General features: G+C 38.7%; 2 protein-coding genes across 2 annotated transcripts in view; both read right to left on the reverse strand.

Moving 5' to 3' along the window:
• The window catches only part of LOC111333369 (sushi, von Willebrand factor type A, EGF and pentraxin domain-containing protein 1), a 31,340-nt gene extending 27,679 nt beyond the window's left edge, over window positions 1-3,661 (reverse strand). Inside the window, exons 1-3 of the mRNA XM_088759851.1 lie at window positions 2,873-3,661; window positions 1,815-2,081; window positions 670-855 (exon numbers count right to left, since the gene is read on the reverse strand). Coding sequence (XP_088615977.1) covers window positions 670-855; window positions 1,815-2,081; window positions 2,873-2,972 — 553 coding nt within the window. The 5' untranslated portion in view covers window positions 2,973-3,661. The remainder of the gene's footprint in view (window positions 1-669; window positions 856-1,814; window positions 2,082-2,872) is intronic.
• Window positions 3,662-5,568: 1,907 nt separating this feature from the next.
• The window catches only part of LOC111333367 (uncharacterized), a 24,790-nt gene continuing 10,122 nt past the window's right edge, over window positions 5,569-20,236 (reverse strand). The window contains 14 exon segments of the mRNA XM_088761954.1: window positions 5,569-6,082; window positions 6,427-6,517; window positions 7,628-7,786; window positions 7,900-8,361; window positions 8,667-8,858; window positions 9,427-9,666; window positions 10,131-10,754; window positions 11,387-12,248; window positions 12,374-13,911; window positions 14,379-14,540; window positions 15,227-15,388; window positions 15,934-16,095; window positions 18,760-18,993; window positions 19,972-20,048. Of these exon segments, the coding sequence (XP_088618080.1) occupies window positions 5,797-6,082; window positions 6,427-6,517; window positions 7,628-7,786; window positions 7,900-8,361; window positions 8,667-8,858; window positions 9,427-9,666; window positions 10,131-10,754; window positions 11,387-12,248; window positions 12,374-13,911; window positions 14,379-14,540; window positions 15,227-15,388; window positions 15,934-16,095; window positions 18,760-18,993; window positions 19,972-20,048 (5,251 nt within the window). The 3' untranslated portion in view covers window positions 5,569-5,796.

Below are 20,236 nucleotides of genomic sequence, written 5' to 3' on the forward strand. Positions count from 1 at the left end.
AATATACATGTTTTGAGATTTTCATTCATTCAATTGCCTGGAGAGCAATTTTTTCGTCACTATGCCACTATTTATCCATCAAGATAGCATCAGATTGGTGCAATTGAGAATAGAGTTCAACTTATATTTACAAAAAATCTGATTATCACTCAGACAAAGGTGCCATTTAGAAATAATCGCATAAACTGAAGCAGTATTATTGTCAGTGAAAAGTTAGTAGAGATAGATGTGTCATTAAATTACTTGGCATTTATGTCCCTTAGCATTTCCATGTTTTTTTTTTCTTGCTTTTATGTCATTTCTAGTTTTGTTTTTGCCTTGCTCGGCTTTGTTTTCTGCTTCATCTCTTTCTTTCTCTGTTTTATGTCTTTGTCTATTTCATATCTTTTTGGTTTGATTTGGTTTATTCTTTTGTCGTATTTTTCTTATTTCTATAAAGCCATAAAGGATTCATTTTTCATGCAACCTGATTTACTTATCCCAGATTTTCCGCCCCTCATGAGCAATTGGAATAGTTGGTTTAGCATCCTATTTCTTCCATACTATTAAAACCTCTTCGGTGATTGACTAGCCTAGAAAACGCCGCTATACAAAGCTCTTAGCTAAATGGCTGATTGCCTTTCTGAAAGTAGAATATCCTCTGTGAAATGCAATGATCCATATTCCTACCCTGGCAGTGAAAAGAAGCCAAAGAATTCCAATTTCCTTGAATACACATCTTCACGCTTATTCCAACACCCCTGTATCCTGCTTTACATCTGTAGAAACAGCTGTCACCATGGGTAGGTGAAAATAAGCATCGAGTAGGCGAGATCTCACCGTTTGGTGGAGCCGTCAAAGGCTGACAGCTGTGCCCTAAAATGAAGAAACATTTAGAAAGAAAAGCATTTAACTGCTATGCATATGCTCAAACGCTTTTTCTAGATATTGAAATACCATTTAACATTGGAAAAATTTCGATTGACTGTCGTAAAATTAAAACCAAAGTACTCATAATAACCTCTAAAAAGGAAAAACATTGGAAAAGGAAAGAAAAAGATAGATAAATTGCAAAGGAGTGATAGATGTAGGCAAAATGTCCGAGGCTTGAGAAAATTCCAGTGATCAAGTTGTGGCTGGTTTCAGTTTTGGTTAAGTAAGAAAATGGAAGAACTTTTTTTCATCAGATCAGTGCTATCTTTCGACAACCAACTCAAAATCTATCGGACAGTTCTTTATTCTACGGTGTGTAAATAGCCCTATATTTTTCCTAGAGATAGGAATGATAACATTTCTAGAACATAATGACAGAGAACTTTGAAATATTGAAACATTTTCGAAAGTGGTACATCATTTGATAGCTTCAATAAATATCAGGAAAAGTGCCATTTCAGTTAAAAAGTAAAAAAAAATAAAGGTTCTCGCACCTAATTAGTTAAGCTGTGAAAGCGATTCAAGCTATTAAAAGAAAATGAAGTTTACAGCGGACCGGTCTAAATTGAAAATATTGTATAGGTTTATCTCATTTTTCATCTCTCGATTTTATTTTCGATTGGCCGATATATCAGACTGTCCATACATTATCTTCGGTCAGCTCTCAGTCTGTAGGTATTTAGAGATATAGCTTGCGGTAAAGTAAGTAAAAATCCTTCAGACACCACCAAAGTAATGGTCTTTTATTCGAACAAAAAGTAATCGTGCCGGGGAAATAAGAGAATAAACAAACGAAAACGATCGAGCCACATCTCAATTAGATAATTTTGAACTCCTTACATACATTTAGGGTCTCAAAATTTCACCAAACAACACAACTTATATTCGGATATTCTACTCACGAACACATTTTCTTGAATCATGTGGTGAAGTCACATAGCCAGTCCGACACCTGCAGCTGGCTACAACCCCAAATGGAATACAAATGTGTTGGCACCTTGCTGAACTACAGGGATTATAAGGGCAAGACTTGATTTGCCAGTTGCTTCCCGGGCATATTCTGCCCCCATGAGCTGGAGATGGCTTGTTACAATAGCGAAACCTGGTCTTGGATCCAGTTATACACGAACTCCAGGGCCCCCACGGTCCCCAGTTACCGTCCCTTGGTCCTTTAAAAAGAATAAAAAACAATCGAAAAATAGAACACAGAAAAAAAATTGATTGGTAGTTAATAATCAAATAAAAAATCATTGATAGATGTCCTGTGAGTAGTAAAGGTAAGAGCCATTTGTGATGGAATATATTATGGCGTGATCAATGGATCTGTAAAATTAGATATAGCGCGTTGAAATTGTTATACTGTTTCCTAACCCGAATTGCTCACTCTGTGGGTTCTTTAAATCATTCGATGAAAAATCTGATTGAAAAGGTTGCATTTGCGATGATCAAATATTTAACAAATTGACAGTGGCTTAGCGTGGTCCATATTCTTATCGACAACGTTATTCTTTATCACAGTGATCAAAGTTTTGTGGACTTACGAGCCGCAGCCGATAAGAGTAAGAGTGTAGACCACACGAAACTACTGTCGACCTGTTTTATTTTTTTACCGCAATAGTTGTACTTCAACTTAATGCCTCCGCTACAAAATTCAACGCAGTTAGCTATGTGGTGAAGAAATTGCATCGTATTGTCTGACGCCAAATGCCGATTGTATACTGAATCTGCGAAGAATTAGTAAATTAGTTGGCTGAGTTGAGCACATTGGATATTGCACTTGTTTCTTAGGCAAGGTGCTACTCCTGTTCTGCAAAAAACAAATTTTCCGCGTCGTGAAGCATACCATGAAAACCGCAAAAACTGTACCTCCTATTACAGAGATGAGAACCATCCACCGGTCCACCAACTACAATCAAATAACTTCTTGAAATATGAAGTGTTTTTTTAAAAGAAAACTTACTGCGTCTGCCACCTCCACATGCATCGACGTACTTCTGATGGGCAACAAACACGAATAACAGTACATTAAACACGGCAAATTTTCTGTCTGCGTAGCCCATGATACTGCGCGGTAAAAAAACCTGCTACATTAAAGACAAAAAAAGGGAAACAAGTATCAGTAAAGACCGTTCTTCTTTTTTCAAGGCAAATTGACAGCAGAAATTTTTCTTTGAATTTTGTACTTTTAGCCAATTGAGTGCATTCCAGTCTAATTAAGCCGCGACATCCTGTTCATAAACTTCATAAAACTTAAAACACTGCCTCCTATGAAATCAATTAAGGGTTACTTATCGATTTTTCGTGCATACCTCAAGAAGCGAAAGCCTTTTCTTTCTTAATGTGGTCTTGCGTGGGGCAACTTGCTACGACAACCGCAACTTCGCGACGCGGAAAATAGAATGCCGTATAATATGATATCGGCAACGAATGTTTTCAGAACTTTGGACTCTGCGAGAACTTTTTTTGATATATATTTATATATGTATATGTATATTTAGATTACAAAACATGCAAAACAAGGTCGCATGTACATGTATCGTGTAACATTGATAATAAAATATAAAAAACATTGGCATTAAAATTATCTCGTGTTACATCACCGTTGGTTGGCTGGTTAGGGAATGCAAGAAAAAGCAGTCTACAGGAGGAAAAATTAAAACCAGATGACTTAGAAGGGCATATTCTGCCATCAAAATAAGACCCACTTCAATAAAACCGCAGAAGCCCATAACTGTATATATATATATATATATATATATATATATATATATTATGAATATCTCAAGTGATATCAATGACCCCAAAACTCGGCGCTGATAGATCAATTTCAAGTGCCTCCCACCAACAGCGACAAGAAGAAAAGAGTTGGATTTATTAGTGCGAGCTATTGATTCAGGAATTAGAGGCATCGAGGGATTAATCTGTTTTTTATTCGCAGTTTTTATAGTATGACAACAGCTAAACCAGTGTGTGCCAGCGATTGTTATGTACAGTGTAAGACTGCTTTTATGAGGCAGGTTGTATAATATCATTAAGTTTAATATTGGGTTTCGTTTTCGTATTTTTAGAAAAGAACTTGAAATCCAGTTTGAATGAATAAGGCTGGTTCAGTGATTAAAAATGTCTTGAGAATCGCCTGAATCTGAACTCCATTTTAATAGGGAACACTTCAATGTTTAACAGTATTGCGAGGAAGCGGGATCCTCAGCGCTAGCATCCTGAATCAAAACTGACGGTTAGAATTAAACCATTTACCCGTCTGGAATATTTTACATATCCTATACCAATCTGTAGCATTAATCAGTATTCAATAAATAACCCAGAATACAACAACTTTTTTTTTGCGACACCGTCTCAGGGACCAGTTGTTTTCATTTCTTGTACGTTAGTTTATGATGCTTACTATGAAACGCTGTGCTTGTTTATATGTAACGATACGGCTGGTTATCGCCCGGAAGGAGTAAGAAGTGCGTCCTGCTTTGAGAGTGGATCGTGGAGTACAAATATTAACGAGACGATCTGCAGAGGTACAGTGTAGAAATTGTGATACATTTATCGAAGATTTTCAATTAGGAGGCACTTTGCAGCGTTCCTGAAAGAAAACCGGATGGCTCCAAGGCCCCAAGGACATGCTCTCAGTCAGACAGAAACATGATTTGGTCGTAGGATCCACTATAACAAAAGCCCATTCGTTAACTTTACTTGGAGAGAAATGATGCACGAATTAACAACAATAATCCAGGTTTATCTCCCAGAGGTCTTCTGAAACTGGTCAGTTATGTGTTAGAGTGATCTCGAAAATATAGTGATCCCTGTAACACATCGTACTTGGCAAACTGCTTCGTAATCTTGGCTAAAAAAGGTGAACACAGAGACCAGCCTGGTCAAAAACTCGGAATAGAAGTGAAAGCATCTGCAATACCTTGATAGCATCTTCTTTAAAATAGCGAACGTGTTACTTAATTTCAACTCCCAACTAGACTAGGGAATTTCCCTTCTTTACGAAAAACATGCCCTCTGGTTATTTTAGCATACCGAATGGGTTATAACAGCTTTGGATCAAAAATTCAACCTTTGCCTCAGGCAGCGTTCAACCACGGCGGTGAAAACTTATTATGGCACATTTATTTTCAGTTACTCATTTTAGCGAGAATCAAACGAAGAAGGTTTATGAAGAACAGTTGATAGCTATGGGGAATACATACCATCTTGCATAACAAGATTGTTTGTTTAAAATTCTCACATAAAATCAATCTGCCAAACTATCAAAAAATGCTCTCAAAAGCGATGCAAAACAACAGTAACGAATGTCACAGATACAGACAAAATGCCGCACTAAAACTCGGCATAACAGAAAAAGACACTTGTAGTGCTTTGGTTGAGAATCAAATTAACCATGCGAAGTTATGAAAGATTCCGCTCTTTAAGAGTACACGAACAGCTCATTGAAGGGACTTTTCTATAAAGTATCGTGTCTGCTTTTCGCAGAAGGCCGATGACTCACCGCTCGACACTGCATTTTTCTTATCGCGATTTTACTTTTTGCCTTTTCTAATTTTTTAGTGAACAGAAATTTCCTGGATAGCGAAAGAACTAGCCAACGAAAACTCGAATGAAATAACCGATACACAATCGTTAAGTTCATCAATCCGGAAGTGAGCAGGAATTTCCTTTATTTTACCATTCTCTCCTCCTTTGTACATTCTCTACTCCTTTGTACATCAGCGAGTAATCTTTACAAACTAACCCACTTTGCTCTCCTCTACCTTACAGAGTGCTACTAGTAGAAAAAAGGGAGAGATGTAGCCCTCTACAAGCGCCTTGAATAGCATGTTACTTGTTCTCTATGGTGTATATAAAAGGGACTGTGTATATAACTGTATTCTAGCAGTCAGGGGTCGAATGAAGCTTATTGCATTGAGGACTGTAGAGCTCACTGGCTGTATGCTGTGGCTGGAGCTGGTGACCAGTAAGGTAAGTTATATCTGGATCTGCAGTCGTGTTGGGGGATTCCTCTGTTGCTCTGTTGTAAATCTGATGCCTCTCTTCGGTATTATTCACGTCTTCACGAGCGTATTTTCTTTGCTTTAAACGAATGTTCGTGCTACTGTCACCGACCTTGTTCATCTTAAAACGGTTTGGTTTATTTGCTGGACCAGGTTTTCGTAATCTGCAAGAATGACGGAACTTAGTACTCAAGCAATAGATATGGTCTTCAATTGAAACCCTATTGGACAATTGAGGATTGCATCGCTTGGTATTTACTCTGCTGATTGAAGGAACATATGCTATGTAAAAGATGATAATATTAAAGATAATAATATTAATGATAATAATGATAGTAATGATAATATTAATAATAGTATTGATAACAATTATATCAATGAAATCAACGCCTCCCAGAGTAGTAATCGAATTCAAAGGACTGAACACCCGGAAAATTTGCCAAGAACTATGCTTGAGGAGTCCCCAAAACACACTCCCATCTTTCCAATATGCTGCAGAGAAACGTACCTTTTATATGCAATAATGGCGCCAATAAGTATTCCAATAGCTGCACAAGCGGTCACTGATGCTAGGACATGGATATTGACACTCTCTTCATCTGATTTGTTGTAAATAAGAACAATAGCATTATGACAACTTAACGAGCGTCTCTTGGTTAAAAAAGAATTCCCTCATGGAAATCCTTTTGTAGAGACTTTCCTATTGGTGTAGACGAACAGAGCTCTAAAACAGAGCCATTGAGGCTGGGAAATTTAGATCACTAAAATCTGCATATGTTCTGAAAAGGTATAGCTCTGTTTTGGAACATCACAAAAATGTTGCAAAAAAAAAAATCAGTTACATAATTAGAAACAAAAACCCAACTCAGATTTAACGGGATTAAATCCGAAAACTGCCTTCCTGCACAAGTTGGGTTTTTCTGCTGATGGAAGAACCAGTTGTACGTGGGCAGGGGTTACCGAACTAGGATGACACGAATTTTTGAGACAAAAATCCGAACTCCACCACAAACCACGCTTGCGACTAAGATTTTCTTTTTCAATGAAAATCCCAGTTAGCACTTTGCACATTACACAACTTTAACGTTTCTGAGAAAAATCAAAGTTGTTTACATTCATTCATGAAGGGATTCGAATTTTTTCTGGAAAAAGACGAATCTCAAGTTGGAAGATAACGTGTTTGCCACTTGAACTGTATTAAGAAAGAAAAAACGCTGGACATTGACCACTCTAATTTTTTTAGCTTAATCTCAAAGTTAAGTTCAAACGGAAAAGGCACCTGAAATTCCAAGTTGCTATTTCAACCAAGCCATGACAATTAGGCTTCGGAGAGCTAAATATTGAAACGGGTAGGACTTACACAGGAGCTAAGATAACTGTTCTATATTATTCAAGGTTTCTATTGTCATCAAAATTTGTGTTACTATCTAAATACTCCTTCTTATTTCATTATATTATCATTGTTTTCTTTTTTTTTTACTTATTTTTAATTTGTTTTAGTATCGTTTTGGTTTTTTTTTAGTAGCCTCATCAAAACATCAGCTAAACGCGAACGGATGTCCGCCACTGTTTCTTTTTTCAGAGTTCTGCATCACTCATCATCAAGAAGGAAATTATGTAACATAACAAAAAAAAAGCAACTAAACAGATTGCTTCTACTTAATCACCAAGATCGTCGATTGTGCACATTTTGTAATACGTTACATTACCATTAGAACAATCTTTGCTCGAAGTAGCCCCAATGGTTGACGTTGATTCTCCCTCTCCGCATACTGTACATTCAGACTGTCCTTCCTTGTCCTGGTAGCTATTTTTATCACATGCTTTACATCTACCTTGATCTTGGAAGGAACCCACAGGACAGGCCACTGTAGGAATTGCATAGAAGATGGCCTTTTTAGAATCGTTACTTGAACAGTGATATAAAGCAAGATTATTTTAAAAGGATTCCATGAAAATAGGTAAATTTCAAACCACTCACCACATTCTTTTCCACCACTTCCCATAACGAAACCTGCACCACAAGTAACATTAGAACGAATTACTTGAAAAGATGACCTATCGGCACTCATGTTGATTCCCTGTAAGCTGATAATAAACTGCCCCGTGGCCACTGCATACCGCATTTGAAACAGGACTGCTTCACTTCTTTCTTCTACTTTAGTTTCGTATGTATCGGCGCCTCTAAAGACAGTTAATGAGACGAGAACCTCCATCGGCTGTTCTGGTGCTCTTCTCCTTCTGGGATTCGCAGAAATCTCACATATTGGAACTTTGACCTCCTGTACTTGACACGAATGGCACCCTGGGACTGCTGAAAGAGTTTCTTTAATTTCACTCTCGACTGCAGTACGCAGTTCTCTTTTATTCTGACTGCTATTGCATTGTATTCCAGGAAATGATAACGAAAATTGGTGCTCTATCTCCATTGGAGATGCTTTTCCTGTGAAAACAATCGGATAAGATAGGGCTATTAGGTTAAAAAAGAGATGTAGTTATATTTTCTTAGACTGGGTTAATCAAAACTTTTTTATGATGCTTATTTAGAAGAAATGCGAAGATTAACGTGTTTACCCGTTGAATTTGAGAATTGAGGAAAAATAGTTGGATATGTAAGGAATTAGAATCTAACGACATATTTCAGTCTCGTGTCTGAATGGACATTTTTATAGACAAAAAAAATATGAAAAAAGGAAAAAACCAAACCACAACAACAACGAAATAAGAAAAACAGTTTCCTTTACGTACGTAAGCAGGTTGGCACTTGTACTCCCTCTATGCCTTTCCACTTCCACTCAGTTTCAGGTCCGCAAGTATATTGTGTAATTGCCTCTGCACTGAAAGAGAACCCTTCATGGCACGAGAGTATGCAGAGCATTTTTCCAGAAACCTTGCGACAAGAGTGTTTACCATTCGTTGGCTGCTTCAATTCTGGACATTCTGCCAAGTAAAGATCGAATGTGTATAGGTAACAAGAATTTTTACTTACACGCTGTTGATTAGAGAAGATCAGAGGCAAGTTTAAAAAGGGTGATGTAAAAAGCCCTCTACAACTAACAACATCTAGCCACCAAAGTTTTCGTTCCTTTTTTTCGATTGTATGTTATTAAGCGAGAACTTCAAAACAAATTGTCGGGTTTATGGACGAACGACGATAAATGGTGCCGTCAACAATCCAAACACTTATCGTTGACGTGACATCTACACTATTACATGCCGGGAATTTAATCATAATTTAAACTACAAAGAAAAAAATTCAATTCAATTCAATTAAAAAATTGGCAACGCTGGTCAACCAAATTAGACTACACCTCTCTTAACAGATGTCAATTACTGCCGGAGCCTCACAAATGACTACTGCGCGAAATCGCCTATGGGGTGGAATCTAATACTAAGAGCACAGGTGGACGTATCAAAATGAAAGTTTCACGAAATTGCATTCAATATATTGTCCATGCATTCTAACTCATCTGGGAATCGTGCCTTCTTAACTCTCTTGAAGTCTTACCCTCTTCAGTTTCGATCTTCTTCTCGCAGTTATTTCCATAATAGCCCTTGCTACAGACGCACTCGAAACGGTTTACTCCATCGATGCACTTTCCATTTATACAGGAATTTGGGCTGCAGTCGTCGATGTTGATACTGCAATGAACTCCGGTAAATCCAGCTGTACAGCTGCAGTAGTAAAATCCTTCGCGAGACTCGCAATGTAAGAAGTGTGAGCAGTTTGTTGTGCACTTTTCCAAAGCTGTAGGCGAAGGAATATAACACCGTTTCGCAATTGGCATACAATCTAGTTAGTCACCCAACACTAATTACCTTTAAATTATCTGGTGTAAGTGCATATAGAGTGCGATTGAATTACTGAAAGAAGACGAGACATCAAGTTGAAAAGAACTGTTTCTATGCATCGCTGAGCTCATGGACAATCATCAGAGATCAGACCAGAACCTCCCTTTTTAAACCAGCCTTTACAACTTAGGAGAGAGACATAGAAAATCGTGTATCGCGGAGCGATATTGTTCCAGCGTATTATTCTGGTTACAGAAAAGCATTTCTCTTTGGGATTTATATTTTTAGTGTGATATTTTTAATAGGTTCAATGCACTGAGCATTCATCTCTCTGAATGAAAATTTCTTGATAGTGTTTAACATTTGCATGCATGAAAAAGAGTTTGATTTCCGACCTAATTATGAAAGATACCAAAATACCTTTACACTGCGTCATAAATCTCTTTTCTACTTGTCCTTTGATGCCTGGAAGAAAGCTACTCCAAGCCCTCAAACTTCCTGAAATGGGCCAGCTGCAGTCGTGGGCGGCGTTCCACATATGGTCATCTGTTCCTGCTACATTCCAAATGCTGACTTGATGTAGTCTTCCTACAAAAGCTGACGAGAGAGTTGCACTCTTTTCTTCTGCTAGATACCGTTGACCAAGAACAATCCATCCACCTCCTCTGATACTCTCGCCTTTGATGCTGTCTGCCTTTTTTATTTTTATACCATCAATATAAAGGGAGGCACTTCCTAGAATTCCGTCCCATATCACTCCAACAAAATGCCAGTGGTCGTCTGCTAATCTAAAGTTTGCCTTAACTTTTTTCTTCTTAACATTCAACACTATTTCAAAGTATGTAAAAGAAAGTATAATGATGTCTTCGGGGTTCTCAGGAACACTATAGCTGAACAGTGTGCCTATCGTGTACTTCGAGTCGGCTCTGACGTACTGTGCGATTGTGAAACTTGTCATACTTGGAATGTCTTCTCCGTCCGGCAGGAAAACCATATCCTTAGAGGTCTGGCGTTTAAATATCAAGTCGAAGTTGCTGCCAAGAACTGCAAAAAAGTGGAAAACATCAGCCATATTTCACAACCTCTCAAATTCAAGTTTTACTTTGTCGGCGACATTTCTAACTGAGTGAATTGACACATAGTGGGGCTGAATACAACCTTGTCTGAATCATCTTCATCGATATTTTCGCTAATGAAATCTAATGGGCTTCTTCCCTCGCAAAAAAAAAGGCGAAGAAAATAAATGTCATCATTGTAACATATTTTAGCGTTTTCATTGTGTCATAGCTCCGCGCAGCATCAGCATTTTTAAATAAGTTTTGGCGCCAATCGATTATTGGTCAGATTTTTCTCAGAGTTTTGTCTGTCCTTTTGCACTAGTATCCTAACTGTCAGGTATGTCACTTTCACATTTATATTTTTTCTGTGCTTTCCTCGTTCGGTTTTCATTTGCCTCGCTTGTTATCATAATGATTGTGAATTACTATTATTTAAGTCGTTCCTTCATGCATTTCAGCTATCATCGTTACAGTCATTTTATCTTATTTCTCACTTCTACTCTGCACTCGTTTAATAAAATAAGACAAGACTATGCTACTTCACATACTTTAGTAGCATGTACGCTAAGCAGTGGCTGAACTTAATCTTATGAAAGATAAACAAAAGCTTCTCCTTACAGATCTCACACTGATCTCCTGAGTAGGAAGGATAACATTCGCATCTAAAATCATTCAAAAGATCAACACAGTAAGCGTTGGCTGAGCAGGGATCTGGAATACAGTCATCGATGTCTACTTCGCACGAAGTTCCTGTCAAACCACTTAAACAAGAACAAGTGTAGTTTCCTGACAAATTGTTAGCGTTGCAGGTGCCTCTGTTTTGACAGGGGGCTGATTGACAGACATCAATGACCTTTTCGCAGTTCTCTCCATAAAAACGATCGGTGCACCTACAGTTGTACCCTGGCGTGAGATCGATGCAAGTGCCATTGTTGTAACACGGGTTAGATTCACAGTCATCGATCTCTGTCTGGCAGTACGTTCCATTGTAACCATCTGAGCAGCTACAGGAATAGCCCAGAGTTTGGTCAACGCAGGTAGCATTGTTCAGACAGGTATGATTCACACAGTCGTCAATATTTATATCACAATATCTTCCCGTGTAACCACTGGAGCAAGAGCAAGTGAAATTGTTCACGGCATCATGGCAGGTTGCATTGTTAAAACACGGTCTCGTCAGACATTCGTCAAATTCTAACTCGCAGTATTTTCCATAGTACCCCGCGCTACAGTTGCAGTAATATTCTGAGAGAGAGCTGACACAGTACCCATTTTCGGTGCAATTAGATCCTGTACAGTAGTCTATACGCTTCTCGCAACGTGAGCCACTAAACCCATCTAGACACAAGCAAGAGTAGTTTGCTACAAGATCTAAGCATATACCATTATTGGCACAGGGATTTGATTCACATTCGTTGATATTAACTTCGCACTGAAGACCGGTGAAACCAATGGGGCAGTTGCAAGTGAAACCATTCACCTAGAAGGAAAACACAACATTAGAACTTTCAAAAAATGCAGAGAGCTTTACGTTCTCACTCTTTCTGTAACTTAATCGTCATTATCAGTACCTCTCTAGAAGTTGTCGACTTTTACGAAACTTACCTTGTCGTGACATTTTCCACCATAGTGACATGGGTAAGACGTACACTCATCAACTTCCACATCACAGGACACACCAGTGAATCCAGGCACGCATTGGCAACTATAATCGTTGATTCCATCCTTGCATGTGGATCCATTTCTACACGGATTATCAAAGCAGTCATCTAAATCAATTTCACAGTGCCGTCCAGTAAATCCACCAGCGCAATTACACGAGTAGTTGTTTACTTTGTCAGTACAAGTAGCATTATTGAGACAAGTAGAGATGGTGCATTCGTCAATATCAATGGTACAGTTCTTTCCCGTAAACCCCCTCTTACAGGTGCACTGGTAGTCATTTGTGAGATCGGTGCACATTCCATCGTTCAAGCAAGGATTCTGCTCACAGTCATCGATGTTCACTTCACAGCGAGTACCAGCATATCCCTCGGCGCAAGAACACATGAATTCAGCTATGCCATCGATACACGTGCTGTTGTTCCAGCAGGTAACATTTTTGCAATTGTCCACATCAGTTTGACACAATTCTCCATCAAAACCATCCGCACATTCACAAGTAAAGGAAGTAATACCATCGAAACACGAGCCGTTGTTGTTACAGGGAATCGAGGCACAGTAGTCGATATCTATGTTGCAAATTTTTCCAGTGAAACCAGGCGGACATACACAAGTAAAATTATTTATGCCATCGTGGCAAGACCCATTGTTGGAGCAAGGACTTGAAGCGCAATCGTCGATATTATTCTCGCAAAGCAAGCCATCGAAATCATCCGGACAGTCACAACGGTAGCCATTAACCATGTCCACACATTTTGCTTGGTTCTTGCAGGGATTAGAGAAACATTCATCAATGTCGACTCCACAGGTCTTCCCAGAAAATCCTTTTTTGCAAAGGCAATAGAACCCATTGACCTCATCGATACAAGTCGCATTGTTCTGACAGTCTACAAAAGCACATTCATCAATGTTGTACTCACAATCTGTCCCATTAAAGCCTAAAGGGCAAACGCAATGATAGCCAGCAATTCCATCGTGGCATATGCCTCCGTTCTGACATGGTTCGCTCGCACAGTCATCGACACTTTCTACACAGTCTTTCCCTTGGTAACCGGAAGCACAAAAACACTCGTAATTGTTTATTTTATCCTTACACGTTGCTCCATTCTGACACGGAAATATCAGACATTCATTGATGTCAATGTCACAAAATCTACCACTGAATCCAGGCTCGCATAGGCATAGGAATCCCCCAAAGACATTTTCACAGGTCGAATTTTGGAGACACGGTGATGACATGCACTCATCGACATCTTCCTCGCAGTTAAATCCTTGAAAACCTTGGGTGCACGAGCAGGTAAAGTTGTTAACGAGGTCATGACATGTGCCATTATTAGCACAAGGTTGGTCTTGACATTCATTAATATTGATCTCACATTGTTTCCCAGTATAACCCGGTTGACACGAGCAGAAGAAGTCACCAATGAGGTCTGTACAAGTAGAATTATTCTTGCAGGGGCTAGAATCACACTCGTCGATTTCTGAAATATCATATTAAAAATTAAACGAAAAGAGATTAACTTTAAAGAAAGTTAATGAGGATTCGGGTAGTTGAAATTTGAGTGTAGGCCTCATGAGGGCGAAGTAAAAATTATATATATGTAGATCTACCCAAAAACAAAAATTCTCATAGGACAAGCTGACAATCAAAGCAAGGACAGCTATTCCTTTAGATACTCGGCTGAGCTTTCACGCTTAGAAACATACTTAGAAATATAACTCGTAGTATATACTTAATTCTGGTTCAATTTAAAAAGCACAAAAAAGATTCTTTCAAAATGACAATCAACCATTCTGGCTGCATGCACACTACGAATTTTGAATCGTTGATCATGATGTCAGCATAAAGATCTTTCAGAGTAGAATCACAGGAAGGAAATTTATTTTCCTGACCCTCTATGACTACCTGTGAGTTTTCTGGTTTAGTGCTACAACACACAATACAAACCTATACAATCCTGGGAATTTTGTGAAGCAGGCCTTTTGGTAACAGTTGTTCCAGGGCATGAAACACATGTACGACTCTCACTTTGTGGCTGGAACGATCGTCGATCGCATAAAGTGCAAGGAGCCAATCCCGTGGAAGAAAATGATCCAGGAGGACAAGGAACTGAAGAAATGAATAGAAAATAAATGATGATAATGATGATAATTATAACAGTAGTGATGATAACGATTATTGTAATGCAGTACTAATAAGAACGATAGCGTTAACGATAGAGATGATAACGTTAACGATGACGTCTGATGATTATGTTAATGAACTGAAACTCTAAAGCACTTTGTCAAAGACGAATCAAACCACGAAAGAACAACTGATGCTTATGTAGAACACCGAGGAGAATGCAAGATCCCATCTGAAGGGGAACTTATGTTATTCCCAGCTGAATAGCTACAACAAGAGACTAGCCCACAGTTAGATTCTCACATAGGCAGGCCAACAGAAAAGATGGATGGACAGGCAGTCTGAATTAAACAGACAAAAATTTCTAGCAATCAATCGCTCTTCTGGCCAGGAAAACTGGTGGTGAGCGAACTAGTTATAAAGCTATTTAGATAACCGACTCTCACGCAACGCCGCTGGATAAAGCCATGATTTTTGTGATAAAAATTGATCAATGGCAGTAAGTTTATACATAGTACCGCCAACCTACTATTCGAAGAATGCAAAGAACACAACTACCCTCTGATAACACTTACAACATGCATGGACGCTCGACGAAAGTTTCACGGAAATCTCTTACACTTCAAATAACATGCTTTTTCATGGTCATAATCAGCTAAATTTTCCAATACCTTCACACTGAGTTGAGTTGTTGGATCCCTCCGCAGGAGTTGTTTTGTCAGAACCGCACTTCAAGCAGAGGTGCTGTCCCTCCATTTCTTGATAAAGCCCCTTTTTACAGAACAAACAAGGCTCTAATCCAGTTGGGGAATACGAACCAGCTTTGCAGAATGCTTTCGTCCAAAGAAAAAAACAACAATAGAAAAAAAGAGAGAAGTAAACACTGACTTTAAAAATTAAAATCGCAACCTGGCTACGTATGGTAAAAATCGTATTTAATACCAAGGAAAAAAACAAGCAAACAACCATGTAAAAGTAACATGGAACCCTCAGGACGATATGGTACCTTATGGCGAGGTATGTGATAAGGTAGGCTTTTATTATTACCAAACTGGAAAGGGACTAGACATTTGAGATAATTTGAACGTAATCATTAAACCAAGATTTTATAAATAAACCTTTTATAGGGTGTGATATGTTAAATAGCGCTTTAAGAGGCATTCAAGCGCTTAGTTACTTTCGAAACACTCCACAGACAAGATTAATATGTGTTTTTCAGCTTCACGTTTTTATCTGCTTCTTCACTCTTCGTTTATTTATTTAATTCCGTAATTTATTTCTGTGATTATTTGTTTCATCTATTCATCCAACCCATCACTTACTTATTCAATACAAGTTTCACATTATCATTTCGTCAACGTGTGTAGTTAACAAATACCTAAACAGCTGGTTCGGTTTCCTGTTCTGGATTCTGTCGTGGAAGTTTTCGGTGGACATGCCAAACACTGTTCTTGCCCATCAAATTCTTGATATGTGCCAATAGGGCAGTCTTGGCATGTTTCAGATGTCTTATTCAAAAAGGTTCCAGCTGTGCAGTTTACTAGTAAACAATGGGGATAAATTGCATTAGACGAATGAAACTCGTAGTTTCATTTTTCACTTTCATTTTGATTATAAAATAGCAATGAAATTATCTACCAAATAATATTTTTGGACTGGATCTTACAAGGCAAATAATCTGATAAAGGAGATGCTGAAACAGTTTCAAAGATTTTATACAATACATACTTATATATCATGCATATATATCATACATATAAACTACGCTTTCATTCCGACCAGCCTGTTTCGTGGTTACCCACTAATCAGGGTATTTGAATTCCCTGATTAGTGGGCAACCACGAAACAGGCTTGTGAGGATGAAAGCGTAGTTTATTTGTTTCTTTCCTCCACAAACATATACCTCGCTCTACATTAATGTATTGAGCACTGTTTTACGAATATCTACGTTCTACACTTCTATATATACACATAACAAGTTAAAAGGCCTCGAGCCAACAGTGACGCCGCGCCAGAAGGATCCAAAAGGATTCACAGTCCAAACCTCGATAAATGGTAGGAGAAGTAGTGTGGCACACGAGGACGGACAACTTCGAGCGAAGGAAGACATATACTCAATAAAAGGTCTAAAAAGTTTAATAAAAAACGTTTCGGTCCGAGACCTTCATCAATTGTAATACAAGGACTTAAAAATTCCTTAAATATATTTATATAAGGCGTGGTAACACATATAGACAAACACAGTAATTACTACGCGAAAAATTATCACTATAAAAAGAAATGGAAAAATTTTCGAATCCACTGAAAATGTAAAGGAACCAGCGTTGACTTGCAAGGCGAGAATTGCACTAAAATTCCCAATTAACGCTAAGACTGGAACCTTTGATGCCCGCCCAATTTGAAAAAATTATCCGCATCAATTATAGTTTATTCTTTTTTCGGAGTGAAATTTCTGGCGCTTATTCAAGCCGAAGGGTGCCAGAGAGAACAGCTGTGCGCTCCAATATGCTTCTTTGGTGATTAGAAGTTTCTCGATGTTACCTGAATTGTTTACTGTTGCCTGCACTTGATCAATGCATTGGAATGAGAAATCGCTTAAATCATGTGGTGTTTTGTTAAAATGTAAAGCTACTTCACAGGTCTTTTTCTTAGTGACCATAACAGACTTGCTCGAGGCCTTTTAACTTGTTATATATATAGGAAGTCTGCAAGTCGATTTTCGCGTGGAACAGTGCTCAATACGTTGAAGCAGAGCAGAATAAATATTATGAGAGGAAAAAAGGACGTAACTACATTTCCCGACAAGCCTGTTTCGTGAATCGCTTCACTCTTCAGGGGTTTAATGAAAGAATATTCATGTGACTATCGTTTATATACTAGGAAGATTTGCATAATGCGCGGTAAACTTAAAAACTTTAAAGTTCAGTTGTTGCGTAGCAACGCTTTGTTTCTGTGTCGGCATGAAGATACGAGTTCGTTACGCTTATTTAGTGATGAGAGGTCGGGTCGGTAAATTATCAGGAATTTTTCTTTTAGGCAGAGGTTGCATCTTTTATTGGAGCTGTTGTAGGGAGAGTTAGATGATAAGATGCGCCATGAGATAGAATAGTCAATGTTGTCGTTCTTGAGTGTCCAGATGTGTTTGCTAAGTTCGGTAGAGTTTTTGTGCTTGGTGTGGCGGAATGATGCGGTGTGATTTCTGTGTCTTGTTTTGAAGTCGGTTTCTGTGAGTCCGATGTATGTTTCAGAGGTGTTGTTGTCGTTTCGTGTGACGGTGGCTTGATAAACGACTGAGGGTTGAAGGCAGTTACCATTGAGCGGGCAATTGTTCTTTTGTCGGCAGTTGCATGTTTTGTTGGTTTCTGTGCCGTCTTTGTTGTCTTTCGTGTAAGGTGAGTGGGACGAGTGTAAGATGCGCTTGTTGTGGTTGTCGATGACCTGTTTGGTGTTGTTCATACAGCTGTAACTGATTTTGATGGTGTTGCGGTTAAATATTTTGCGGAGGCTGTGGTCCTTAGTGAAATGTTTGTCGATTAGGCTGAGGAATTTGTGTCCGATATTGGTGCTGACGTTCTTGCTGAATGGAGGGTTGTACCAGAGGATGTTGCTTCGCTGCCTGTTTTTGCGTTTTGCAGTCGTGGTGGGTTCGTAGTGAAGGGTGTATTGGTATCCGCCTTCGTCAAGTGCTTTTTGGTACGGGGGGGGCGGTTTTGTCGAATGAAGCTTTGTCTGATGAAAGGGATGAAAGTCGTTTGTTGATGCTGGCAGGTATGTTCTTTGTGGTGATCGGTGGGTGATTGCTCTCGCGGTGTACGTACTGTAGTGTGGTGTTAGGCTTTGTGCAGGGCTGGTAGGTGCTGTTGTTTAGGTTGAGAGTGACGTCTATATATATATTTTTATTTGCTGAGAGGCCTATTTATGACATGGTTGCCGCTGGGAAAAATCTATGCAATTCAGTCAGGGAATACTAGAAAATCATCGTTGAAGCAGACTTTAAATCAGTATCACAACAAAACTGATCCTTCTATTGACGTAGATAAGTTTATATTACCACCCCACTCTCCCTTCAAATGAAGGGAGAAAGTCTCTCAATGCCACTGATAAATAAAGGCCTGATGCGATACGCTACTTGCGAATAGTTGTTTGAAACAATAGGGAGTGAGATATCGAAACGATCGGGAGGTTTTTTATCAACTTCACTTACAGCAATATCCGTTCCGATAGACTTGTCCTCTTCTACAAAAACGCTTAGGATCTGAGATGTTAAGTGACTTCTTAACGGGTATGAAAACAGTTCCATTGACAGTCAAACGTAAGCTTCCATTATTAACTGCACTTCTAAGCTGACTACTGATGTTCTTTGCGATCTGTATCCCTTCTTCGCCCACCCTAATTTGACCTTCACTGGTGTCATTTGCATGAATGCCATCAAGATATACTGCAAAACAAGCATGGAAATATAAATGAAAAACTATCATTAAATATATATCAAGGTTTAACCACAAAGCGGTTCTTTATGCTTGTTCCGACAAAAATTAAATTTCAGAGAATATCAAATGAGAAAATAGGGATAAATAAAAAAATAATGATGGGGATGCTGATAAATGATAATGATGATCAAAATGACAATGGTAATAATGATAATGATGATAACGCTGATAATAATAAAATGGATAATGATAAAATTAGTAATACCATTATAACAATAATAAAAATAATAATGATAATGGTAATAATGATAATAATAGTAATAATGATAATAATAATAATAATAATAATAAAAATAGCGGCGAATAGTGAAGACGTGTGAGGCTGTAGCTCTACAAAAACTGCGACGCACACGATTCTAAACGAAAGTAGGCCAAGCTCAGGCACCAAAATTTAACTGAAAAGTACCTTGAGTACTTGTTATGTTCTTCTTTGGAACAAGGAGGTGACCATAAGCGGATTTACGAACTTTTCATTTGTTAAGTGAGTTTGTTTTGACTGATGATATGGCGGAAGAAGCGGCGTCTCAGCAAGCGGAGCAGAACAACAGGCAAACTATAGGACGAACCAGGAGATTGAAGTCGACTAGTGACATGATTAGTGAGCTGCTAGAATGCAAAAAGAGAGCCCAGGAATTGGCGTCTTCGGAGGGACCAGCCCAGAATACGAACGGTAGGAAGAAAGGATACATGAAAATAATGAGGGAACTGTAGGATGATTCAGGGTACGCGGGATTAAACCTGACGTGTCAGAATTTAAGGGATCAAGCTGCTAGGATGGAGAAGACGACGGGGAACGTTAAGGATACGATTATAAGGAACGCGATGAATAGGAACGAAAAACAGAGAGAGAGCGAAGAGTTAATTATGCAACAGATCAGATATGAGTTCAATACATGTCAAAGTGACACAGTGAATATGCATTTTACTGCAAGCGCACAAGTTCCCAGCGGGACACAACACTTCTATTACAAGCACACAAGTCCAAAGGGACACAACATATCGTCTATTAGCACCAGCGCGTGTGAATTACTTCAATTAACAGAACCTATTCTCGCATTAATGGCAAAGTCCCCTGGGGACTTTAATGGCCGGCATTACGACGCAAGAACTAAATGAAGGCCCACTGCAGTGGAAATAAAAGATGTCAAAACAGTTATGAGCGCACTTTTGAAGCGTAATACAAGCACGGAT

This window comes from Stylophora pistillata, chromosome 5 (genome assembly GCF_964205215.1).
Source record: "Stylophora pistillata chromosome 5, jaStyPist1.2, whole genome shotgun sequence".
Classification (NCBI taxonomy): Eukaryota; Metazoa; Cnidaria; class Anthozoa; order Scleractinia; family Pocilloporidae; genus Stylophora; species Stylophora pistillata.